Source organism: Corella eumyota, chromosome 4 (assembly GCF_963082875.1).
Source record: "Corella eumyota chromosome 4, kaCorEumy4.1, whole genome shotgun sequence".
NCBI lineage: Eukaryota > Metazoa > Chordata > Ascidiacea > Phlebobranchia > Corellidae > Corella > Corella eumyota.
In genome coordinates, this window is record NC_137493.1 from 1,717,399 (window position 1) to 1,738,481 (window position 21,083).

Sequence of the window (21,083 nt, forward strand, 5' to 3'; positions counted from 1 at the left end):
ATATAAACTAATAATAAATCTGTAAAAAATAGTATAGGAATAAAAAAATGTAATTTTTAAAAATTATTCCATAAATTGTGATAAAGCAAGAATTGAGCTTTTTTGTATTTCTGGGTCAGAAATGGATTGTCCTCGTTTTAGTTCTGAGGCACTTTCTGAGCTGGTATATCTTGTCCATTGATCTGATCGAATTGATTTTGGGTTTCCAGTTTGTAATGATTGCTTAGGCCCCACTTTTCCAAATCTAAAACACCAAATTTAATAAATAAATGAGTTTCTTAATAAAATTGTTATCAAATAAAAATTACTTGGCTTCACTACGTGGATCCTAGGTTTGATCTCCACTGCTCCCATGCTGTAGCACCTTCTACTAAACCAATTATGTTCTATATTACGAGCACCTATGTTCTATATTATCCCAATCTGCCAAATGCAACTCGAAACTCAGCTGGGATAACAAATGTTACTCTATGTTTAGGTCAGAAAGTCGACCTTTCCACATCAAGGATAAATAAATACTGAAAACAGATATTCAATAAAAACCTTTTTCTGAATATTCTTTTCAATTTTTTATATAAAATCCAATTTTCAAAAGCATCATTAACCAAACGCTGCCATCTAGTGTAGAAAGCTGAACCAAATGACGAAGGCTTGTACGGATTGCTCCGGTCCACATCACCAAATGAAGCACATATCCACTCGAAGAGCAATACAATTAGACTCAAAGCAGCCATCATTAGAACCATGTCGAAAACTCCAGCTAAACTGTAGTAAGTAAGGGGAACGTAGGATAGGTTGTCGCCTGCTGTTTCTGCTTCTAATAATAAAAATATAAAAAATAATAAAATGTTATTTTAAAAAAATGAATTAAGTTTTAAAAATTAAATTGGGACATTTAATATATTTTTATATTTGTGGACATTTAAAATTTAATATTTTTTTTTTTTTATTTTTTTGTATATATCTTTATCCTCGATGTGGGAAAGTCGAATGCGCGACTTAAACATAGAGTAACATCAGTTACTCCGACCCAGTCTCGAGTTGCCTGTGGCAGTTTGGAATATTATAGAGACTATAATTGCCCGGTAATTATGCTGCTGATTAAGTGCTGGCTCAGCAGGAGTTCATACCGTTTATAGCGCCTTACTCAAGGGCGCTACAGCTTGAGATCAGTGGGGATTGAACCCACGACCTCATGGTAGTGTAGCAAGAGTTCTTATCACTACACCACGCTGCCGGTATATTTTATATATTTTTATGTTTTAAAAATTAGATGGAGACATTAAAATGCAATTTATTTTTGAATTTGTTTATTCTTGTTGTAACAAGGACAATCTTAATGCTCAAACATATAATAACATGTGCTACCTTAACTTATTCTTTAGCTGCCTTTATGGTATTAAATATTACTAGTATGATTACTTAATTTGTTAACTTGCCAATTTATTAACTTGTTGTTACAGTTTGAAAGCAGTAGAAATAAGTTATAAATTTTTACTCAGTTTTTTTTACTACCTGGCTTTCTCATACAAATTTCAGATTTAGGAAAATATTTTGCTTCCAGTGAAGCAATAAATCCATTTTCTTGCAATTTCTTAATTTCTGCAGAAAATTCAGCTAAAAAATTTACAAAAAATCATTTATAGTATAAGTTGGGTAGAATTTTAAACCTGTGTATTCATTGGTTGGTTATGTAAATGTCTTTTAAAATTACATTTTTTTTAAACTTTAACACACCAGTAAAAGTGGAGCCAAAAGGTAAAGCATAAGCATAAAAAGCTTCTCCGAAACCCAGAGGAACTGTAGTTAGTTCACAATTTGACAATTTTGCTGCGTAATCTAACATTGCTCCATCCCATATAAACGCAATGTCACCTTCAGTCATTTTCTGTCTAGCTATTGGTTCACTTTCAAGAAAGGATTGTTCTAAAAAGAAATGCTAATACTTATATATTTAAATAATGTACAAAAAACAGCCGTGATACATTAAAACTAAAACATGTATATTTTTTAACATGAACAAACTTGATATTGTTTAATAAACTATTTAAGGTACTAGGTGTATAACTAACTGCAAGTTGTGGCACTCATCAGTTAGGCGCTGTAAACATTATTTTAAGTAAATGTTGTTAAGCCATTTTGTGTTTACCGGGATGGTTAAGCATAGCTTCGTATAACTTCTCAGCAAGTGGAAGGGTTGCTGCTCTCAACAGAGAATTCACAGAAGTTGACCTAACTGTCGCTGGCACCACGTTATCCTGTAGTAACAACTCACGAACTGTCAGGAGTCTTGTCTTCTCACTGTGTGTTAATTAAGGTTTGCTGTTATTGAAAGTTTTTTGTTTAAGCTAATCTTCAAAATAACCTTTATTTGGCACTATGTTAATATCTAAAGTTCAAAAAGTAGTTTGAAACATAATATAGCATAGGTAATAAAGTTACTGCACACATAGGCTTCAATGACAACTACATGCATTAAAAATAAAAGTTTTAAACTTACGAGGTCTCAGTAACAAAGGAAACCATATTAGCGGTGTAGGAAGCCACCAGAATTACCCCTACCATGTACCAAACTGCTGCTGCTATTCTGGCAGAAGGAGCATGTGGAACTGACTCCGGACTCTGCCATAACAACCCAGCAAATGCAAAATACATCGCATTACTGAACGACATTTGACGCTCGGCTTCATTTCGTTGGTGTTCATCATCATCAATTGCCTCTTCATCTATGTCATCAATGGGGTCATTGTTGTCAACAATTTCATTGTTTGAAGAATTTGTAGGCACAATGCCAGGTTGCACTAGATAAAAAAAAAACAATATTAAAAAGTTTTGAAATTGTAGCATTAAAATGCTATCTGGTTACAGAAGTTATTTTATTTATAAAAAACCTAACTTAAAATAAAATGGATGAAATGTTATTCAGGTAAACTATACTTGTTTTAGCAAACTCTAACTTAGTAAGAACTAAAATATTACCCTGGCTCTTACCTTCTCTTGTTCCGGTGATACTGGATTTGCGTCTAAAAACCTTTAAAATAAACTAAACTTAAACTCTGTTTGTGCTAAATCTATAGCTTTTATAACTACAACAACTATTACTAACTATAGTGGCAGCATTATATAATACTTTCTAATTTAACTTTTTTTTTAAGTTTAGTTTCTATAAGAGTGTTAAAAATATTATAAAACAGGTGTAATTTTAAGCATATACCTATTGTAAAAAAAACTAAAAACTTTTCGTAATAACATTATACAAACTATAAAAATTGAAAATTGAAAAAACAAATTTTAGATAAAAATTAAAATTGACATTTAAAAGATTGTTTAACTTTTAATAAATTTTTTAAACCTTAACATCTGACATTCTTCTCTTCCCAAAAACATTGGTAGTTGATCCGACAAACGACATCACTGAATTTTTCCTCCTCTCCAACCTCACATGAGCCTCTTCAGCCTCTGAGCTCTGGAAGTAATTTCCTCCTCCATATGGACTTAATCTGGGAAAGGAAAATTAAACATTTTTAATTTAATTTGAAATTGGATTAGTGAACAATATATATGTTTATTACAAAGTCCTACAAAATAACTAAAACTAACATTAATTAATTTTAAATAAGGTTGAAATTAAAGTTAAAATCAAACTACAAAACAAACCTGGACACAATGGTGAAAAACACAGCGAGGATAACCACAGTTGAAATAATAACTAACCACAAGCGGGGGGTAAAGGGGAGGATAAAAGCGTAACGATCGTACCCTGACAATACTCCATGAGCTGAGTTTTCATTTACTGCATATTTAAGGTCAGTCTGTAATTAAGAAACATATAACGTAAATTTGTTTTATTAGTTTTATTCTTATACACTTATCCTTGATGTGAAAGGGTTTACTACATAACCTAAACACTGCAAAACATTCGTTACCCCAACCCGATCTTAAGTTGACTTTGGCTGATTGAGATCTTATTATTTGTAAATGCACAATAACTAAACTGCTCAATTGTTTTTAGCTTAGCAGGAAATGGGCATGCATATAGCAGCTCACTAAAAAGCATTACAATAGGGAAGCAGTGGGGATCAAACCTTAAATCTCATGTAGTATAGACAAGTGTTGTAACCACTAAATTTAAAAAAAAAAATTTAAGGAATCTGTTAACATAAACCTTGTAATATTGTTCAGCGAAATCAACTGATTCCAATCTTTGTTGAGTGATGGTTAAAGGAGCAAGTGCAATGTCAGCTCTCCCAGCAACCACTTCACCCACGACCCCATCCCATTGCCCACTAATAGGGTCACGACCTCCAAACAACCCTGACCTTAACAGTTCAACCTTGAATGAGAATGAGAAGCCGACCTGTTTGCTTATTTCTTCAAATAAATCGATTGCATATCCACTAAATATTGTTGTCTAAAAGAAAAAGTTTCATTAAAAAATAAACTAGATTTAATTTAATACCCTATTTAGAAACATATTTCTAATTTAACAATTAATATTTTTTTTCTTTTCAAAAATGTATTTTTTTTCTTTTCAAAAAATCTTTCAAAAATGTTACCAAAAAAATTAATGCAAGTTACAAATATTTACATTTTCGCCTTGTTCATTTGTTGAGTAATTAACAAACACAAATGGAGGAGATTCGATCGTGATTGCTCTAAGGTTCTGGTATTTTAATTCTCTCACATAAGATGATATATTCTTTGCTCCCCCCATAAATTTAATTTTTTCATTGTTCAGAGTAAGAAAAGGATTTTGTGAGTTTGACCAAGTTCCTAAAAAAGTTAAATTTATTTACTGACAACATTAATTTTCTAAATTAAAAATAAATTAAAAAACAATTTTAAAACCCTAATTATTAAAATAAAACACTTTTAAAATCACCAATTTTTTTCCATCTATCGTCATGGAGATTAACAACATCATAGGAAGGGGTTGTCATGGTAACTTGCTCACTTACATTAAAAGTTAAGTTGTTGTTAGTGACACCTTGTGGAGTACCTAATAAAATATTTTCCAGAAGTTCCTGACCATGTACCCAATCTTAACAAAAATTTAAATAACTTTTTATTAGAAAACCTTTTTTTAAGTAAGTGTATACCTTTTATAAAGCTTACAATAGTTACAATAGTTAAGCAAAACAACTTAATAGTGCGTTAAGGAAAAAGTGATAAGCTATTTTTATGGTTTAAAACTTTCTGTAGTTATTTTCACGCAGGTTTAAATTAAATTTTTTTAAATCTTACTTTCTGTATCTCCAGCTGGTAAATTCAAGTTTCCAGATAATTTGTTTAATAATAAACGTAACCCATAACTAAAAGCAAGCAAACTATCAACATATTGTAATGTGTATGCATCTTTTTCTATTTTGGCTGCAATATATAAATGTTCAAAATATGTTTATTAATGAACCTTCGATATAAACAATTTTTTAATAAATAAACAAACATAGTAATAACAAAAATAAATAGCCTAACTGTATTGTCATTAAAATATCTATTTAAATTACCATCCAGAAAAAAATTAAAAAGTTAAAGTTAAATTTTGGATACCACATGAGTTTATTAGTTGCTGATATAAACTTCCTTCTTCAACTTTTAACTTGGTCCCAATTAAACCACTGAAGGAGTTTATTGATAAAGAATTTTCCTTGAAATTTATAAAGAAAGCTAAATTAAATTTTATTCCTAAGTAAGCGCCACTATATATAATGCTTAGGTAAATAACAGACATGTTGTATACTACACAAACATTATATGTTGATACTCAGTACTTACAATTAAACTAATATCCTCCCATATTACAAACGCCCACCCTTGTTCATTTAAACCACAATTCTCAGCTTCTAATAATATTGAGTGGATTTGATGTGAGGGGCACAAAATTAAAATAACATGCTGACCTAAATCAAAATATTTATTGTTAAAAATTAAAAAAGTGATATGTAAAAAAATAAATTATTTTTTATTTAGTAACAGAAAATATAAAAAGACTTAAATTTAAAAATTCCCATAATTTAAAATTTAAAAAAGTGTGCATTGACTGATGTATTACAATCCTACCAAACCTGCTCTTTTAAAACTTAAAATTTCTTCTTTAGCGCTGACAATGCCTGGACTTATTTCATGAATAGTTCTTTGAAGTTGAAGCTTAAAAATAACAAAAAAAAAATTATTTTGTTTTACAGTCATTTAAAAAAAAATAGAATCATAAAGTACAAGAAAGAATTGAAAAGAATTTCGAAGAATAAAAAAGAATTGGCAAGGACCGTAATAAACTATTCCAACAAAATAATTTAAAACTTAATGATAATATTTGCAATAAAAAAAACTTTAAGTTAACACGGTTTAGTAAACTAAGTATATACGAATAAATATTTTTGTCAAAATTCAGATACCTTAATTCCTTTCTTCTCTGCAGCAACTATAACATCAATGGTTAAATATTGAAAGTAGAGGTCATCAGAGATCAAAATTCCAATACTTTTCCAACCCTGACTTTGCACGAAGTCTAATACTGCATTTATCTAAAAAAAAACTATTGGAAATAAAATATTTTTTCTATACATATATATACATAATTATTCATTAAATATTATTTTTAAATGGTAATTAATTATCCTTTTTAAATACTTTATTAGAAGTAAATTAATTTACCTTGTAACTGTTTTCTTTTGTCATTCTAACCAACATTGGAAATTTTTTCTTATCCCTTAAAATTGAATCAGAAGTAATTGGTGAAATGTGAGGTATATTTATTCCTACTGCATAACGATGTAGTTCCTGTATATTTCCTGATATTTCAGGGCCTATAATGCATATAATTTTGCCATTTTTGTACAAATTTTGTCCAGCTTTGTATAATTCAACTCCAGCTGAATCTTCCGCAGTATTAACGTTAGTAACATCAATTGTTAGTTGCCAGTTATGATTTAAAATGTTTAAATTGTTGATAAAATTTACGGAACATTGCAAATTTGATTCAAAATTGTTGTTTTTTGCGCCAGAATATAGAACTGCGAGCTTTGTCAATTCGAAACCACTTGAAATCGCGAAGTAGTGCAATATTACTAAAGTTAAACATAACTTAATGATCATTTGAAGTTTTTCTATAAAGCTTTTTTAATATTTAAAATTTAAATTTCAACAGTTTTCGTCTGATTTGCATTGAATCAAATTTGTTACGTAATAAATAAAATTACTGATGCATAAAATAGTAAAATAGGGAATTTACCGCGATTTATTAGAGCGTAAATTGTTTTATTTTTATCCTCGACCGAATAACAAGTTATGATTTAGTTTTAACATGGCTTAACGTAATTAATTTTGCATACAACGTAACGTAGCTAACTTAAATCAGCTTAAACCTCTATTTGTAACTTAATTTAATGTTTTTTGAAAGTTAATTAGATATTTTTTTTTGTAATTTATTGTCAACCTGTCAGCCTGTTGAAATAATCATGGCTTCATTTGCTTTAAAATCTTTAAATAAAAGTAGAACATTAATTAAAGGTTTTACTAAAATTCCATTAAGGGTAAGAAAATAATTGTATTTAGATTTTTTTTTGTGAACATTTTAAATCGGATGTTTTTAAATATACTGATTTACTAAGTTTTTGTATATTTTTGTTAAGTACATGATGCTTATATCTTGTTACTGAAAAAGTTATTGAAATTTACTACATCTGTTAAAGAAATTTCTATATATAAATATTCTATATTAACTAATTCAACAATATTTTACAGACAAACAGCAAGTTTTCAGGTCTAGGAAAACTAAATCATGTTGCCATTGCTGTTCCTAATTTAGGTAAAAATTGCCACACTTACTGACTTATCATTAAACAATTTTAAACTTTAGGTTCTTTTCGAAAATATATAAACTTCAATGTTTCATTATTGAAATATACTTTGGCATCTTAAAATGTCATTTAAAATGGTATAGTTAAACTTTATTACTGATGAAATGTGATTTACCTACAGAGAAAGCAACATCATTATACAGAGATGTTCTTGGTGCAAAAGTGAGTGGAGTTGTTGACCTACCGGAGCATGGAGTGAGCACTGTATTTATTGAACTTAACAACACTAAACTTGAGGTGAATTTTAATACTACATAAAGTTCAGGGTTAAATCTCAAATGCTTTTATGTAATAGCTTTTTGCAAAAAACTCCAAACTAAAAGCAATTCTGCAAGTTAATATTCATACACTATAATTACCTAAATTTCACTGACAAAGTCAACTTAATACTGAATAAGAGTAACAAGTGTTACTGTATTGTTAGTCTGTAATGTTGACTTTTCCAAATTGAGGATAAATAGATAAATAAACATGAATTACAGTGCCCAAACAAAAGTGAATTTATATATACTAGATGTAATTTTTTTTTTATTAGAAGACAACAAACACATTTTTATTAAATTTCAACACTTATTTATTACAATAAACACAAATCAGGTTTTAACATTATTTAAAAACACATTTGCAGGTAAAAAATTAAAGTTCACTTAACGAGTTATTAATAAAACAAAGATAAACCTTTTTAACGATTAGCTAGATTAGACTTACACAGTAATACAATAGTGCTGTACACCTAATAGGTATTTAAAAAAAAAATAATCAGAAACGTTATGGAGATTTGTTTTTCCCAAAGGAAAGGTAAATAAAAACAGTGTTGATAGCAACCAATTAATAAAAAAATATATGATTAAAAAATAAACTTGTACTAAAAACACATGAATTAAATTAACACAAAGTGCAGTTGTTTAAACAACTAAACACTGGTTTTAAAAAAGATGTGAATATTAGAAAACATTTAAAACGGTTGACTCCCAATTTTTAATGTTTAATTCAGTAATTCCATGCTCAAAAGAACCGGAAACTAAAGTTTGGTCATCTAAATATTTAATACAAGTGAGTGCACCGACACCTAGTGGTTCATCTCTTACACTTTTTTGTTTATCCTCATTCCATAATTTGATTGAGCCATCATGAGAACAAGATAGAAATGTAGAAGAAGAATGTTGGGAAAAAATACAGCAGCTCACATTCTGATAATGCCCTCTGAAAATATAACAAAAATAATTAACTTGAATATAAGAAATCTTTGTAATTGTTTTGTTGTATATATACACTTTTACTTTTGATGTGGAAAGGTTGAATGCACGACCTAAACATAGAGTAACATCAGTTACTCCAACCCAGTCTTAGGTTGACTATAGCAGTTTGGGATATTATATCGCATATAATTGCCCGATAATTATGCTGCTAATTAAGTGCTGGCTCAGCAGAAGTCCATACCGTTTGTAGCGCATTACTCAAGGGCGCTACAGCTTGAGAGCGGTGGGAATTAAACCTATGACCTCATGGTGGTGTAGCAAGTGTTCTTACCACTACACTATGCTGCCGGTGAACTTGTAACAATAACACAGAACAACTTACTTATATTCTTGAACTAATTCTTTTTTTCTTAAATCCCATAACTGAACCTGACAACCCGTTCCATTGAAACCATTACAACCTGATATACAATAATTTCCACTTACATCTACACAAGTGTGAATCTGTTGTTGAAGCTTAAAGTTATGAACAACCTGGAAACAAGCAGCCAAATTAAATTATCAACCTTGAAGATTAGATTTAGACTTAACTTAATAATTAATTAAAACTCAGTTTGATGTTTAAGATTTTAGCATTCATAATGTGGCTGTTTGGTATGTGTCTTTAAGTTGGTTGGTTTAAGAAAGTTTAATGGACATTTCTATCCAGAAATTCAGAAATTATTTAAGTTTTGTAAAAAAGCACTTAATTTGTTTCCAGAGATAAAGCATATAAAAGCAGAACAGATTAAGCTATAACTATATAAAAATATATTTTAGATCAACCTTTAAATTCCTTGTATCCCACAGTTTAAGTATTTTATCTTCCGAAGTTTGCACAAGTAGATTTTCATTCCACCACTTTAAATCAGTTACTAAGTTTCTATAACAAAGAGTTTATAAACTTTTAATACCAATATGTTACTTACTACAGATGCTTATATAGTAAGATTAATTATTTAGATGTTTTTAACAGCTTTAGGTTTTCTTTATCAATAATTTATAGTTTTTAGTGAAGATTTTTTTTCAAAAATTAGTTTTAAATATTAAAAGTTTTTACAAATACCATAAAAAATGCAAAATTGAAAAAAATAAAGCTGTCATGTTAAAGGTAAATGTAAATATAACTTAATAAGCTAAAAAATATTATTTAGCTAAACAAAATAAACTTAATTAGCTAAACTATATAGCCCTGGTCAAAAAACATAAATTTTTAATTGCTGTTGCGCCGATAATAGTTTCATTAAAAGCGGTAAAACTTTGACTAACCTGCTGATGGTTTCTTTTTTTAAACAAGTTTTTGTTTCAATATCCCACAAACAAACAGAATTGTCTCGAGATCCTGAACAAATTAAATTTCCTTCTTTGTTGGCGGCAACGCTGGTCACTATAAGGGTATGCCCTTCTAGTGTGCCTGCAAGAATAAAGCAAAATTTAAAATTGTCTGAAAAAAAAAAATAAACTAAAAATATTTTTTTGGAAAAACTTTAAAAAACATAACTGCAGGGTTTTGTGGTTAAACTTGGCTTTACCACCTGGAGTCCTTGATTCGATTCCCACTGCTACCATGCTGTAGCATTAGAAATATACCAAATTGTTATAAACAAAAATTAATCTTACCAACGCAGATTTCAGTCCCAACTTTCCAAATCTTTAAAGTCTTGTCTCTCGAACAACTGAAAGTTAAATTATTTCTGCAACAAATTTTCTTCACTGACATTTTGTGACCTTTCCACATTTGAACAATTTTTCCATTTTCTACATCCTGGAAAAATGAGAATTTTTATTTATTTTTATAAATCAGTTACTGACGTTTTTTTGCTATTTTTTCAGTTTAAACTAACCTGGACAATTATTCTTTTATCTTCGCCCGCTGAAACTAAATTATTGGTTGACAATACGTCCAGTGACGTCACAGTATCAGTATGACATTGAACTATATTATGTTTTGGTCCCATTTGCCTTCTAACGTTCGACGAATCTAACGAATTGGATTTATTTGTGGAATGATACTTTGATTTTAAAGTTCTGTCGTCATTTTCGCTATATCTTCTACCATGTCGTTGCTTGCTCATCCATTTTCCCATAATTCTTTAAAACATTTTATTTTCGAATTGTGTCGCTTATGCTAAGTCATAGAAACCGGGGAAGTCCCATAAATTGATGAATAACACATTCCAGTGTTTCCAACAAACAACATCAATCAGTGTTTCTAACTATTTTCTACTTATTGACAGAACGTAAAAGCAGCTAAAAAGTGACTTTAAATTTTTAAAATATACCATATCACATGCCCTTACAGAACTTACTTAAAGTTAAATTAAACTTGTTGTTTTATTTGTTTAGTTACTGCATCCATTCGGCGAGAAAAGTCCGATCGCATCATTCCTAGCAAAAAACAAAGATGGGGGACTACATCATATTTGCATTGAAGTAGACGACATTAACGCAGCAGTGGATGAACTAAGGAAGAATAACGTTCGCACTTTGACTGAAAAACCTAAGATTGGCGCCCATGGTAAACCAGTTATGTTTTGTCATCCAAAAGACTGCGACGGTGTTTTGTTAGAGTTAGAACAAGCTTAAATATTATTTAACTTCATCTTATTGTTAGATTTTATTTGGTATTTTTAGATATAAATTGTGCCGCTTTTTAAAACTTTTGTTAAAGTATGTCTCATTGTATCTGAATTGTTAAAATATAATATTGGGTAAGATTTAAATAAAGAAAACTAAAACCTCTAGCAAAGCTTATTTGTTTAATTAACTCGATGCAGAGTATTTAAAACCAAAACTCGGCCTTACCCAAAATTTTGACAGATATACTAAAACAGATAAATATATTCTTAGTGTATATATACATCTAATAACAACAACATTTTGAAGTAAAAATGTATTTATACAATTAACAAATATAAGCAACTAAAAAAATTGTTTTTCAAACTTAAAAATTCAATTTCAAAATTGGCCTCTTCTAAAAGCACACCGACCAAGGGTTCATTCGTAAAGGGCTTTCAATGTAAGTACTTTATTGTAATTGTTTTTATACAACTGCAAATATTGCAACGAAGTCTGAAGAACCCATAAACATAAGACTGTAAATAGTTTTTTGCACTACTTCATAAATTCAAGTTATCGAAAGCCCCGGTTATCCATATGTACTTCGATCTTTCTCCCATCAATATCACATCCATGCATCATCCTGCATGCCTCCATTGCCTGTGCAGGAGTTTCAAATCTAACATGACCGAACCCTCGTGATTTCCCATCAGCCACCTTAATTTCACAGAACAATACCGGACCTGCAGGATTTCAAATGTAGATGATTAAACTTTGAATATAGGGTTAATAACAACATTGAAATGAATACATGTATGTCATAGAGAAAATAGTAAAGGATTTTTAGAAGATAAGATTAAAGCTGTTTTGCTTGTCAGTTGGCCGTTCTTGTGTCTGCATGTGATTATGACATCACTAAGACGAACGAGACAGAACAATCATCATTTGCAAATGTGACAATTTAAGGTATTTTCCAATATCGTAAAAAAATTGTACAACAAAACCAAAACAAATAAAAAAGTATTCTAACTATATTCTTTGAATATTTAACATAAACTTACCACATTTTAGGAATTTTTCCTTCAACTTCTGCCAGGTTAAACTGTAAGGAAGATTCCTCACGAAAACTGTAGAACCTTGCGGACCGGACCGCATGTCCTTAAGAGGAAGGGTGGGGATGGAGTGAACCTGGCCGCGCTCTGTGGCAAGTGACCTATCTATGTCACGAATTCTGTTGTCAGCTCGAGCTATCTCCCTTCAATAATAAAATTTTATTTTATTTTTTTTACATTTTTTTGCATTTAATTTTAAGATTTTTTTTACAATTTTTTTGCTAATCAGTTGGCCGTTCTTGTGTCTGCATGTGATTATGACATCACTAAGACGAACGAGACAAAACAATCATCATTTGCAAACTTTAATTTTACCAAAAAAGTTAATAAAGCAAAATAATAAAGCAACCATATTTAAAGGACTAATTAAAGACAATGGAACTCACTAAAACAAAAATTTTAAAGCCTACATTTCCAATAATACAAAACATAATTAAAATTAAATCAGTCAAAAAATTACAGATGTAACTATGAAAATTGTTAATGTTAATCTTACATTTCAATTCTTTCTCGATCTGAATAATTATTCTGTGATGTCATTAGTCTCGTTCGATCCAAGTTATCCCCTCTACCTCCAATTCCCCCCAACCTGGCCAACTCATTTAATCCTGGCAAGTTTAAACCTGGGATGTTTATTGGAGGACCTATCAATATAATTGAAGCAATTTTAAAATTAAGTTTTGGTGTGAGATAGCCAAGCTTACATTCTAAATATAACTTTTAATAAACCTGCTTAGTAAATATAAATTATACAGCAAAATAAATTAGTGGGCTGTGTCTGCATGTAATTATGACGTTACTAAGATGAACAAGTTTCAAGTTGTTGAAAGTATTAATTTAATGAGTTAAAATTACTTAAAACTTAACCAGTACACCACTTTTAAGACTAAACAAAAAAAAACTCAGTTTCTTTTTACAATAACTTTTATATTTTTAAAGTAAACAAACCTCTAGAATTTTGCTGGAGAGTCTCAGACAGCCTGCTTGCTTGTTGAGTTAATACAGACAAACCAGCTGCTAACTGGTTGGCATTCGGGCCACCAAACTCATTCAACATTCGGTCTGGTTGGGGGCGATAACCAGCTGAAATATGGTGTTAAAATTAAAGTATATATATTTAATACTCAATTAAATGAAAATAATGGTACACTCAGTGGTAAGAATATATTTAAACATCATGGGGCCTAGTGAACATATATGTCCAATTTATAGGCTTACACATACAAGATAAATAAAGCTGCTGTTTTTAAATATTAGTCGAGAGTTGTTACCTTATTACAACAAATAAAATCCCGATATGGCGGGCTATATATAAGCATAGAAAATATATAAGTGGTGAGAATATAAAAGTGATAATATATAGGTTTACTTACGTGGGGGACCCATATCTCTGGGAGGTGGAATTGAATTAAGTGAAGGACCAAGTCCTGACAACCCACTCGGTAGCTCAGCTGTTTTGTTGTTGTCCATTTTTACCATCATTGGTCGATCATATAACTTCTGACTGTGTAACATTGCTGGAAGATTTAAAATAAATTTATTGATGGTAGACAGGTGTTTATAGTTTGAAAAGAAATGGACTATTGTATATTGAATATAGAAATTAAAATTGGCTTTCAAATCTTTACATTAGTTCAAAAATTGCAAAAAATTACTAATTGCGAAATAAACCAAATTGTTTATAGTAAACCAAACTTAGAATTCATATATTATCTAGTTACACCTTAAGTATTTACTTACAAATAGCCTGAGCAGCACCCAAATGATCTTCATAAGTCACAGTTGCCATTCCTCTGCTCTTGTTATCTTTATCCAACATTAAATCGATCTTTGTTACCTTGCCTGCTAGTTGAAATACCTCCATAAGTTTCGAGTATGTTACTTTGTAGTCAAGCTGTAAGAGAAAAAATTAAACATAAAATTTGCTGTTTTTTATATAAAAAGTAGTCTAAAAAGCGATAAAGGGTTTAATAAAAAATATAAGTGTAAAAAATGGTATTTTGCTAGTCAGTTGGCCGTTCTTGTGTCTGCATGTGATTATGACATCACTAAGACGAACGAGACAGAACAATCATCATTTGCAAAACAAAAAAAAAGTCACTAAACTTACATTTGCAATGAACACAGTTTTGCCAAGTGGGGGCACTCCAGCGCCACCCCCATTTCTTTCCATCAAATCATTCCCCATCCTAGGGGGAAGTCCAATAGGGGGCATTCCCATGGGTGGTCCTCTCATTGGAGGAGGCATTGGAGGCAGAGAGGGAGGGGGAGGGAGGTTACGGAGCGATCCATGGATGTTAGCAGCGGGATGACCATCTTTGATTAACATTCGTTGAGCAAGGTCACCATGGTAATCCTGTACAAAAAATAGCGATAAATTTTTACAAATAATAATTATATATATACTAAATTTAGAAACTTTTTATTAACTCCAGTACTAAAAATATGATGGTAAATGTCATAGTTTTTATTTTAATCCCAAAATCCTATGTTAAAGTGTTATACTACTCTAATTTGAATGAACCCACCTCTCTGACCATTAATTTCCTTCCCTTTAAATCAAATTGATGCATCTTCTTACAAGCTTCTTCACAAAGTTGCTTTGATGAAAACTCAATCACTCTATTCAAGTATAAAAAAAAAACTATTAATAATTTTGGCATTAACATAAAAACAAGTAAAAACTTGAGTCATAAATTCTTTTTAAACACAACTCAACATAAAATTACACCAATTCCAGTATAACTGCAACAAAATTAATTTCTAAATACAATTTTAAACTAGAACTTATTACAAATATAATAAAGACAAATGCACAAATGCAATATACCAACTAACTTACCCATAACCCTTTTGTTTTATTGAGGAAAGGGTGAATCAACCAGGTACATACAAAATCACAAAATATTTGAAGTTAGAAAACTTGACAAAACTTTAAAAACTCCTCTCAATAAAAACACTTTCTTGGTTAAAGTCTTGATTTAAAGAACAGTTTTACAAAAAATAAATCAAACTAAACAACTGTAATAACAATTTAATACAAAAAAATTAAACAAAACGTCTTTCAAAATCCTTAACAATATAAAAGTTTATGTATGTATCAACTTAAAAAAACAACTGTTTTATAATTTTAATAAATTCCTGAATTTTTATGATCATAAATATAAAAATCAAACAGTTTGAACCCTGAACTTACCCTTGAACGACCGCCATTATCAGTAAATAATTCCACATATGTTACTTCACCAACTGAAAGACCAAACAACAAAACACAAATTTTATTTTAATTTTCTTGACATAAAAATCTAGCTTTCGAAGGCTTCTCAAAATTCTACTTTCAATATTCAGTTTATGGAAAAAAACATAATTGATAAAAAATTAAACAATAAATTAAGAATACACAATTGATTATTACTAAAAAATGACAAAAAAACACAAAAAATCTTGAAAAAATACAACTTAAAATAGAAAAATTCAAAATTATGCTGTTTAAATGTTCTGAACCAATCTCAAACAGCAGATTACCTGTAAAAGCTCAGACACATTTAAAAAACACTTTGTACAAATCTAGTGAAATATCTAACCCACCATGGACAATAAAAACCAATTTCCTAGCTTGCTTAAAATTAAAAATCTAAAGAATATTTCTTAAAAATATTAAAAACCTACAGGTTAAAAAGTACAAACAATTTTCTGATTTTATGACCCATTTTCTGCTAATGAACCTAATAAACCAATCAATCCAAAAAGGGAATAAAAATATTAAAACAAAAACTTCAATTATATAAAAGGTTCCTACCTTTTTCCCTAAATAGATCCTTAAGAGCTTGCCACTTTTCCTCATATGCAATATTGTTGACAAAAACTCGATTAAATGGAGGTCCTTGATTCGATTTTCTTGGCCCAGATCCGTTTCCCATTCTTTGATATGGAGCTGGCCTGTCTCGTTTAAAATTCGATCGATCCATCATTTTATGACCAGAATCTCGCTTTTCTATTTTTATTGAAGGACTCCTAAATTTTTGGTTATTTAAATTTTACGATTTAACATTAGTTTTGGGCGTTGTTTTGCCAATTAAAAACCAATTAACCTTTAAATTAAAAACAGACGTAGGTACATAAATATATTAATGTTAAAAGCTTTGTCAAATATTATTTACTTTTTAACTTACCCCGAACCGTTTCCTGACATCCTCATTAGATTAATTTCGATAAAAATTAAACAAGAAAAATATTTCAACTTCGAACAAAAACTTTGCTTCGTCGTCCAAAAAAAAGTAGGCCAAGTAGTCTCGCAACAGTCATATTACAGTTTACATAATTTGATTTTATCCCCGCGAGGTTTTACACGTGCTTTTTTAAAATATATTTTATTAAAATTAATAAACAAAATTGATTAAAATATATTAAATTCTATAATTAAAAAAACTATGCACGTTGTAGTAATATTAAAAAAAAATAAAATTTAGAGTCCTATCAATATATTTTAATCAAAAATACTTTTAATTTACGCAACATATTAACAAAAAAAAACCCATACCTATTTGAAATACAAATCCAAACAAAAAATATAAAAAGAGTTTAAATTACAGTGTGTTTATTAGCATAGGCTTAGTAAAAACATTTTTAAGTAGATTAGGCAACACTAATTTGTGTTAGTTTATCACCAAGATCCAGTCATGTAAAACTTTTGTTATTTTTGTTCGATCTTTAACAATTTCTGATTACAAAAACGCAACGTAGTCGTAATTTTCTTGTCATGGCCAAATAAGCATGACTTTTAAAGCTTGCACGTAAGCCAAACAGTCAGTGAGCCATGTTAAACACAGGTAGTTTAACCATTTTTATTTTCTCTGATCCTTTTCCTTGAAACGATTTGCAGAACAGACCACCGCCAATTTTTTTTTGTAAAATTGTTTTTTTTTTAAGAAGTCATCTCAAAGAAAAAAATAGAGGTGAGTGGTTTAAATAAAAAGTAATTAAATATTTTATTATTAATACCAATTTGGCATTTTTTTAGAATTAAATGTTTTGTTTTAAAAAAATCTTCTTATCAAATTTATGCCAAAAAGTTTTGTAAAAATTGTAAAGTATAAAAATTTAGTTTTAACTATAAATTATTTTTGTTAATTTCGATAAAGTTAAGATATAAAAAAAAATTAGATAGATTTTTGCTAAAATGTAATTTACGAGTTGCTTACTAAAGATAGAAGTGTTAAAAGGCAAAAATAAAATCTCACAAATATATTTAGTTTGAAGCGCAGAAAACCCATTGCGAAATAGCGATAAGTTATTTTTTTAAACAAATATATTGCGGGGTCTTTGGGTTAAAACCGCAAAAACTTAAAACGATCACGTGACCTATTAAGTTTCGACGCAGATGAAAAAGTTAGAGTTTGTTACCTTGAAAATTAGTTAATATGGAAAAAAATTTAACAAAAATATAGTGATAAAAAATAATAAACAAACTTTAAAATATAAGACACAAACAAAGAAGATAACTTATTTATATAAAGTTTTTAAAACTGTTTTTTTTTTTTTGATTCTAAAACTGACAGACAGTAAAAATTATTGGATTGTTTAACAAAGCATAACGTGGATGTTTCCCTGTCTGTGACGTCACAGAGATCAGGTTTCAAAAATTCGCGATCTCATCTTAAGTAACCGTGTATTCTAGAAAATCTTTTAACAAGCAAGCAATTGCGTTAAGGAATATATTTAAAAATTGTTTTTACATTATTTTTATTTTATCTTTGATCGAACAGACTGGATTATGACGTGACACTTCTAATTGTTAAGTAGTACGTCGTTCTCCGGACGGTGCATTAAAGAATTATCAACTACGTCATAGCCATATATTGTAAGCGTCACAATAAAATATACGTAATTATAAAACTTTTGAAAAACGTGAAATTTTGTTAAAGTTCTGTTAAAACAACCAATATTTTCACCTTATACCACGTGTATAAAATTGATTAATGCTTAGGTGAGGTGAAAACTTGTAAAAAACAAAATTTTTCACCCTAAAAGGTTCGTTCCGGTTGTGCATCGCGAAATATTTCTAGTATTTTATGGTCTACTAACTTCTTATAACTAAGTCAATGGTTATCTGTTAAGTGGGTAAACCTTCTTGTTTAATTCGAAAAACCCATTTTTTGAAATAAATTTAAAAATTTAATCTTAAAAATCGACCAATTCGAAGTTATGAAAAGTAAAACTAAAAAATAAATTTATATTCGACATGTTTTTCATTAACATTAGATGAGTACAGATGACGTAATCATTTTACAAATGACGTCACAGAATCGTCAGTGTTGCTACACAATTAAAAAATAAAAAAAAAACACAATCAAAAAAAGACAAAAAATTAAAATAAAAACCCACAATATCGAAAACGAAGTTAGAACTGACATTTTTAAACGCAATAGATGACGTCACAGACCCCCCATTCTTTGCATCGCGTATTGAATAAAGTTAATATAATGTTCGACTTGGGTGTACACCCCTGGAGTGCCCCCGCCGCATTTTAGACCCCACGCGGTCACCCCGGCCAAGTACCATTCCCCGTTTGAACGTTGACATTGTAGAGGGCCACCACTATCGCCCTTTTGTGGTGAAAAATATTAAATTTGTGTTAAAATAAAACAAATCAAAACTTTAAAAAAAAATTCTGTCACATTACCGAAAATCAAAGGCGTTTTACCGACAATAAGACATTTATATTTAATCGCTTCTACCTTAAGCCCATCTCTGAAAATATCGATTAATTTCAGAATTAAATTTTAGCCGAAATTTTGTTAAAATGTCGGTTTTCAGTCAAATAATCTTCGGCAATATGAATGCATGTAAAAACTATTTTTTACCTGACAAGAATCCCCGTTCCTAGCTGTCCCACAAATCATTAAATCTGGAACTAAAGTATCCCCGTAATAATGCTGGCACGTCTGGTCTCCTATCACCTGGGTCCGGGCCTGGATGAGGAACCTTGAAAAATCCGACCCGTCGCCCTCAACTGCGTCCTCATAATCTTCTGTTTGTGATGTCATATTATGTAGTTATTAAAACTTGTTCAATTTATTAAATTTAAAAATGCAAAACAAAATATTATAGTCACTGTAATTTAGATTGGCGTTACAATAGTTAAAACCAATGACGTCACTTACTCGTTGCACCCCACCCAGTGATGAAACAACTTTCTCCAGGAACTGGGATTTCCCCTCTTGTAGGAAGACAGATTGGTTGAATATTTTGCCCAAATTTAATTAAATATTTTGTCTAAAATAGGCGAAAATATATTTTAGAGTATTACAAAATAATAAAAAAAGACAAGTTTTAGGTTGTGACGTCATAACTACCTTTATGACTGATATATCATGAGCGCTACCGTCGCCCCTTGAAGTATATCGGTGATGGTTGATTGCCGATTCTACTGGGTTCATGACGTCATCAGTTATGTGACTTACAACGTCATTCACCCCAGCTATAACTGCGTAATTTTCAGGCCTGAAAGATTATTAGAAAATTAAAATTTGTTCTAATATTTTTATTTTTGATAAAATATCTACTTACTTGTCAGGTTCGATACAATGGGCGACTGTGACGACATAACGCTCGTTTATAACTGCTCCTCCACAATCGTGTTCACCTTCTCGAAATATTGAAACCTCAAAAAGATTGAAAAAATGTTGGGTTCAAAATGTGTTTTGTTTTTTGAAATATATTCAAGAACAAAACTTCAAAACTTGAGACCAGGTTAAATACATAGTTATTCCAAGTTATTCCAGTATAACAAAAAATGCTGATAAATAAAGCTGCAATTTTTTTATAAGGGTAACTTTAAAGATAAAATTTAAATTTTCTACCTGCCAAGGCCACTTAGACAACATTGTTTTCGTTCCGTGGACGATTTTCTTTACGCGGAATGTGGTTCCGCATTTTCCGCTTTTTATCGAAGGAACAGTCGGTACTAAAAACACAAGATTTTTACTTTTAACAAAACAATCTTTTTATTACACAACAATATCCACTACTCGATGTTATGGCACTTTTCTGTGACGTAGTCTCCTCTATGACGTAATCACCACTCATGACGTCATCAGTAAACGATGGCGAGTTTGATCGATCTTGGAACAGAAATGAATCGAGTTGATTGTTCATAGAAGCCGAATGCACTCGATATGACGTCACTAGGATGACGAAAATCGTCACAATTGAGTAGTGCGACTTCATTGTTTTGAAATAAACGTTTTTTTGGTAAAATTAATTTTGCGAATATGAAAAAAACACTCTAAACGTTTTCTGTAATTTTTAGTTAG

The 21,083-nt window shown here is 30.0% G+C and overlaps 5 protein-coding genes across 5 annotated transcripts; 1 reads left to right on the forward strand and 4 right to left on the reverse strand.

Moving 5' to 3' along the window:
• Positions 1–22: 22 nt before the first annotated feature.
• On the reverse strand, positions 23–7,158 carry LOC145750057 (glutamate receptor ionotropic, kainate 2-like). Its single transcript, XM_082565980.1, has 18 exons — positions 6,655–7,158; positions 6,396–6,524; positions 6,066–6,147; positions 5,776–5,900; positions 5,551–5,647; positions 5,245–5,370; positions 4,883–5,041; positions 4,589–4,773; positions 4,166–4,411; positions 3,658–3,812; positions 3,353–3,500; positions 2,992–3,031; positions 2,501–2,801; positions 2,150–2,301; positions 1,738–1,926; positions 1,516–1,617; positions 544–817; positions 23–244 (listed from the first exon to the last, which is right to left on the reverse strand). The coding sequence occupies exons 1-18, from the start codon at positions 7,093–7,095 to the stop codon at positions 64–66; spliced, it is 3,132 nt and encodes a 1,043-aa protein (XP_082422106.1). The 5' UTR covers positions 7,096–7,158; the 3' UTR covers positions 23–63.
• A 245-nt stretch (positions 7,159–7,403) lies between these two features.
• On the forward strand, positions 7,404–11,830 carry LOC145750058 (methylmalonyl-CoA epimerase, mitochondrial-like). Its single transcript, XM_082565982.1, has 4 exons — positions 7,404–7,532; positions 7,744–7,807; positions 7,981–8,096; positions 11,444–11,830. The coding sequence occupies exons 1-4, from the start codon at positions 7,458–7,460 to the stop codon at positions 11,681–11,683; spliced, it is 495 nt and encodes a 164-aa protein (XP_082422108.1). The 5' UTR covers positions 7,404–7,457; the 3' UTR covers positions 11,684–11,830.
• Positions 8,491–11,186, reverse strand: LOC145750570 (WD repeat-containing protein 31-like). The gene is made up of 6 exons (XM_082566636.1): positions 10,942–11,186; positions 10,718–10,862; positions 10,367–10,511; positions 9,884–9,980; positions 9,441–9,592; positions 8,491–9,062 (listed from the first exon to the last, which is right to left on the reverse strand). Exons 1-6 carry the CDS (start codon positions 11,182–11,184, stop codon positions 8,804–8,806), a joined length of 1,041 nt encoding a protein of 346 aa, XP_082422762.1. The 5' UTR covers positions 11,185–11,186; the 3' UTR covers positions 8,491–8,803.
• A 151-nt stretch (positions 11,831–11,981) lies between the features above and the next one.
• Positions 11,982–17,041, reverse strand: LOC145750213 (myelin expression factor 2-like). The gene is made up of 12 exons (XM_082566193.1): positions 16,941–17,041; positions 16,568–16,782; positions 15,965–16,017; positions 15,611–15,618; positions 15,297–15,390; positions 14,879–15,124; positions 14,509–14,662; positions 14,142–14,285; positions 13,717–13,851; positions 13,265–13,412; positions 12,718–12,911; positions 11,982–12,399 (listed from the first exon to the last, which is right to left on the reverse strand). The coding sequence occupies exons 1-12, from the start codon at positions 16,964–16,966 to the stop codon at positions 12,230–12,232; spliced, it is 1,587 nt and encodes a 528-aa protein (XP_082422319.1). The 5' UTR covers positions 16,967–17,041; the 3' UTR covers positions 11,982–12,229.
• Positions 17,042–19,202: 2,161 nt separating this feature from the next.
• Positions 19,203–20,997, reverse strand: LOC145749746 (chymotrypsinogen A-like). Its single transcript, XM_082565599.1, has 7 exons — positions 20,814–20,997; positions 20,631–20,734; positions 20,338–20,432; positions 20,124–20,271; positions 19,932–20,043; positions 19,632–19,798; positions 19,203–19,373 (listed from the first exon to the last, which is right to left on the reverse strand). The coding sequence occupies exons 1-7, from the start codon at positions 20,995–20,997 to the stop codon at positions 19,203–19,205; spliced, it is 981 nt and encodes a 326-aa protein (XP_082421725.1).
• Between the last annotated feature and the right edge of the window lie 86 nt (positions 20,998–21,083).

Excerpts from the sequence above, each read along its gene's own strand:
- LOC145750057 (XM_082565980.1), bottom strand. The coding sequence starts at position 7,095 with ATGATCATTAAGTTATGTTTAACTTTAGTAATATTGCACTACTTCGCG. Across the intron at positions 6,525-6,654 it reads CAAAAGAAAACAGTTACAAG|ATAAATGCAGTATTAGACTT; the intron begins GTAAATTAATTT and ends GTTTTTTTTTAG. Across the intron at positions 5,901-6,065 it reads TTTAAGTTTTAAAAGAGCAG|GTCAGCATGTTATTTTAATT; the intron begins GTTTGGTAGGAT and ends ATTTTGATTTAG.
- LOC145750058 (XM_082565982.1), top strand. The coding sequence starts at position 7,458 with ATGGCTTCATTTGCTTTAAAATCTTTAAATAAAAGTAGAACATTAATT. Across the intron at positions 7,533-7,743 it reads TTACTAAAATTCCATTAAGG|ACAAACAGCAAGTTTTCAGG; the intron begins GTAAGAAAATAA and ends AATATTTTACAG. Across the intron at positions 7,808-7,980 it reads CATTGCTGTTCCTAATTTAG|AGAAAGCAACATCATTATAC; the intron begins GTAAAAATTGCC and ends ATTTACCTACAG.
- LOC145750570 (XM_082566636.1), bottom strand. The coding sequence starts at position 11,184 with ATGGGAAAATGGATGAGCAAGCAACGACATGGTAGAAGATATAGCGAA. Across the intron at positions 10,863-10,941 it reads ATAAAAGAATAATTGTCCAG|GATGTAGAAAATGGAAAAAT; the intron begins GTTAGTTTAAAC and ends TCATTTTTCCAG. Across the intron at positions 9,981-10,366 it reads AAAAAAGAAACCATCAGCAG|AAACTTAGTAACTGATTTAA; the intron begins GTTAGTCAAAGT and ends TCTTTGTTATAG.
- LOC145750213 (XM_082566193.1), bottom strand. The coding sequence starts at position 16,966 with ATGAGGATGTCAGGAAACGGTTCGGG. Across the intron at positions 15,125-15,296 it reads GGAAATTAATGGTCAGAGAG|GATTACCATGGTGACCTTGC; the intron begins GTGGGTTCATTC and ends TTTTTTGTACAG. Across the intron at positions 13,413-13,716 it reads TCTCCAGCAAAATTCTAGAG|GTCCTCCAATAAACATCCCA; the intron begins GTTTGTTTACTT and ends TTATATTGATAG.
- LOC145749746 (XM_082565599.1), bottom strand. The coding sequence starts at position 20,997 with ATGAAGTCGCACTACTCAATTGTGACGATTTTCGTCATCCTAGTGACG. Across the intron at positions 20,433-20,630 it reads TGTCTAAGTGGCCTTGGCAG|GTTTCAATATTTCGAGAAGG; the intron begins GTAGAAAATTTA and ends AATCTTTTTGAG. Across the intron at positions 20,044-20,123 it reads ATGATATATCAGTCATAAAG|ACAAAATATTTAATTAAATT; the intron begins GTAGTTATGACG and ends CGCCTATTTTAG.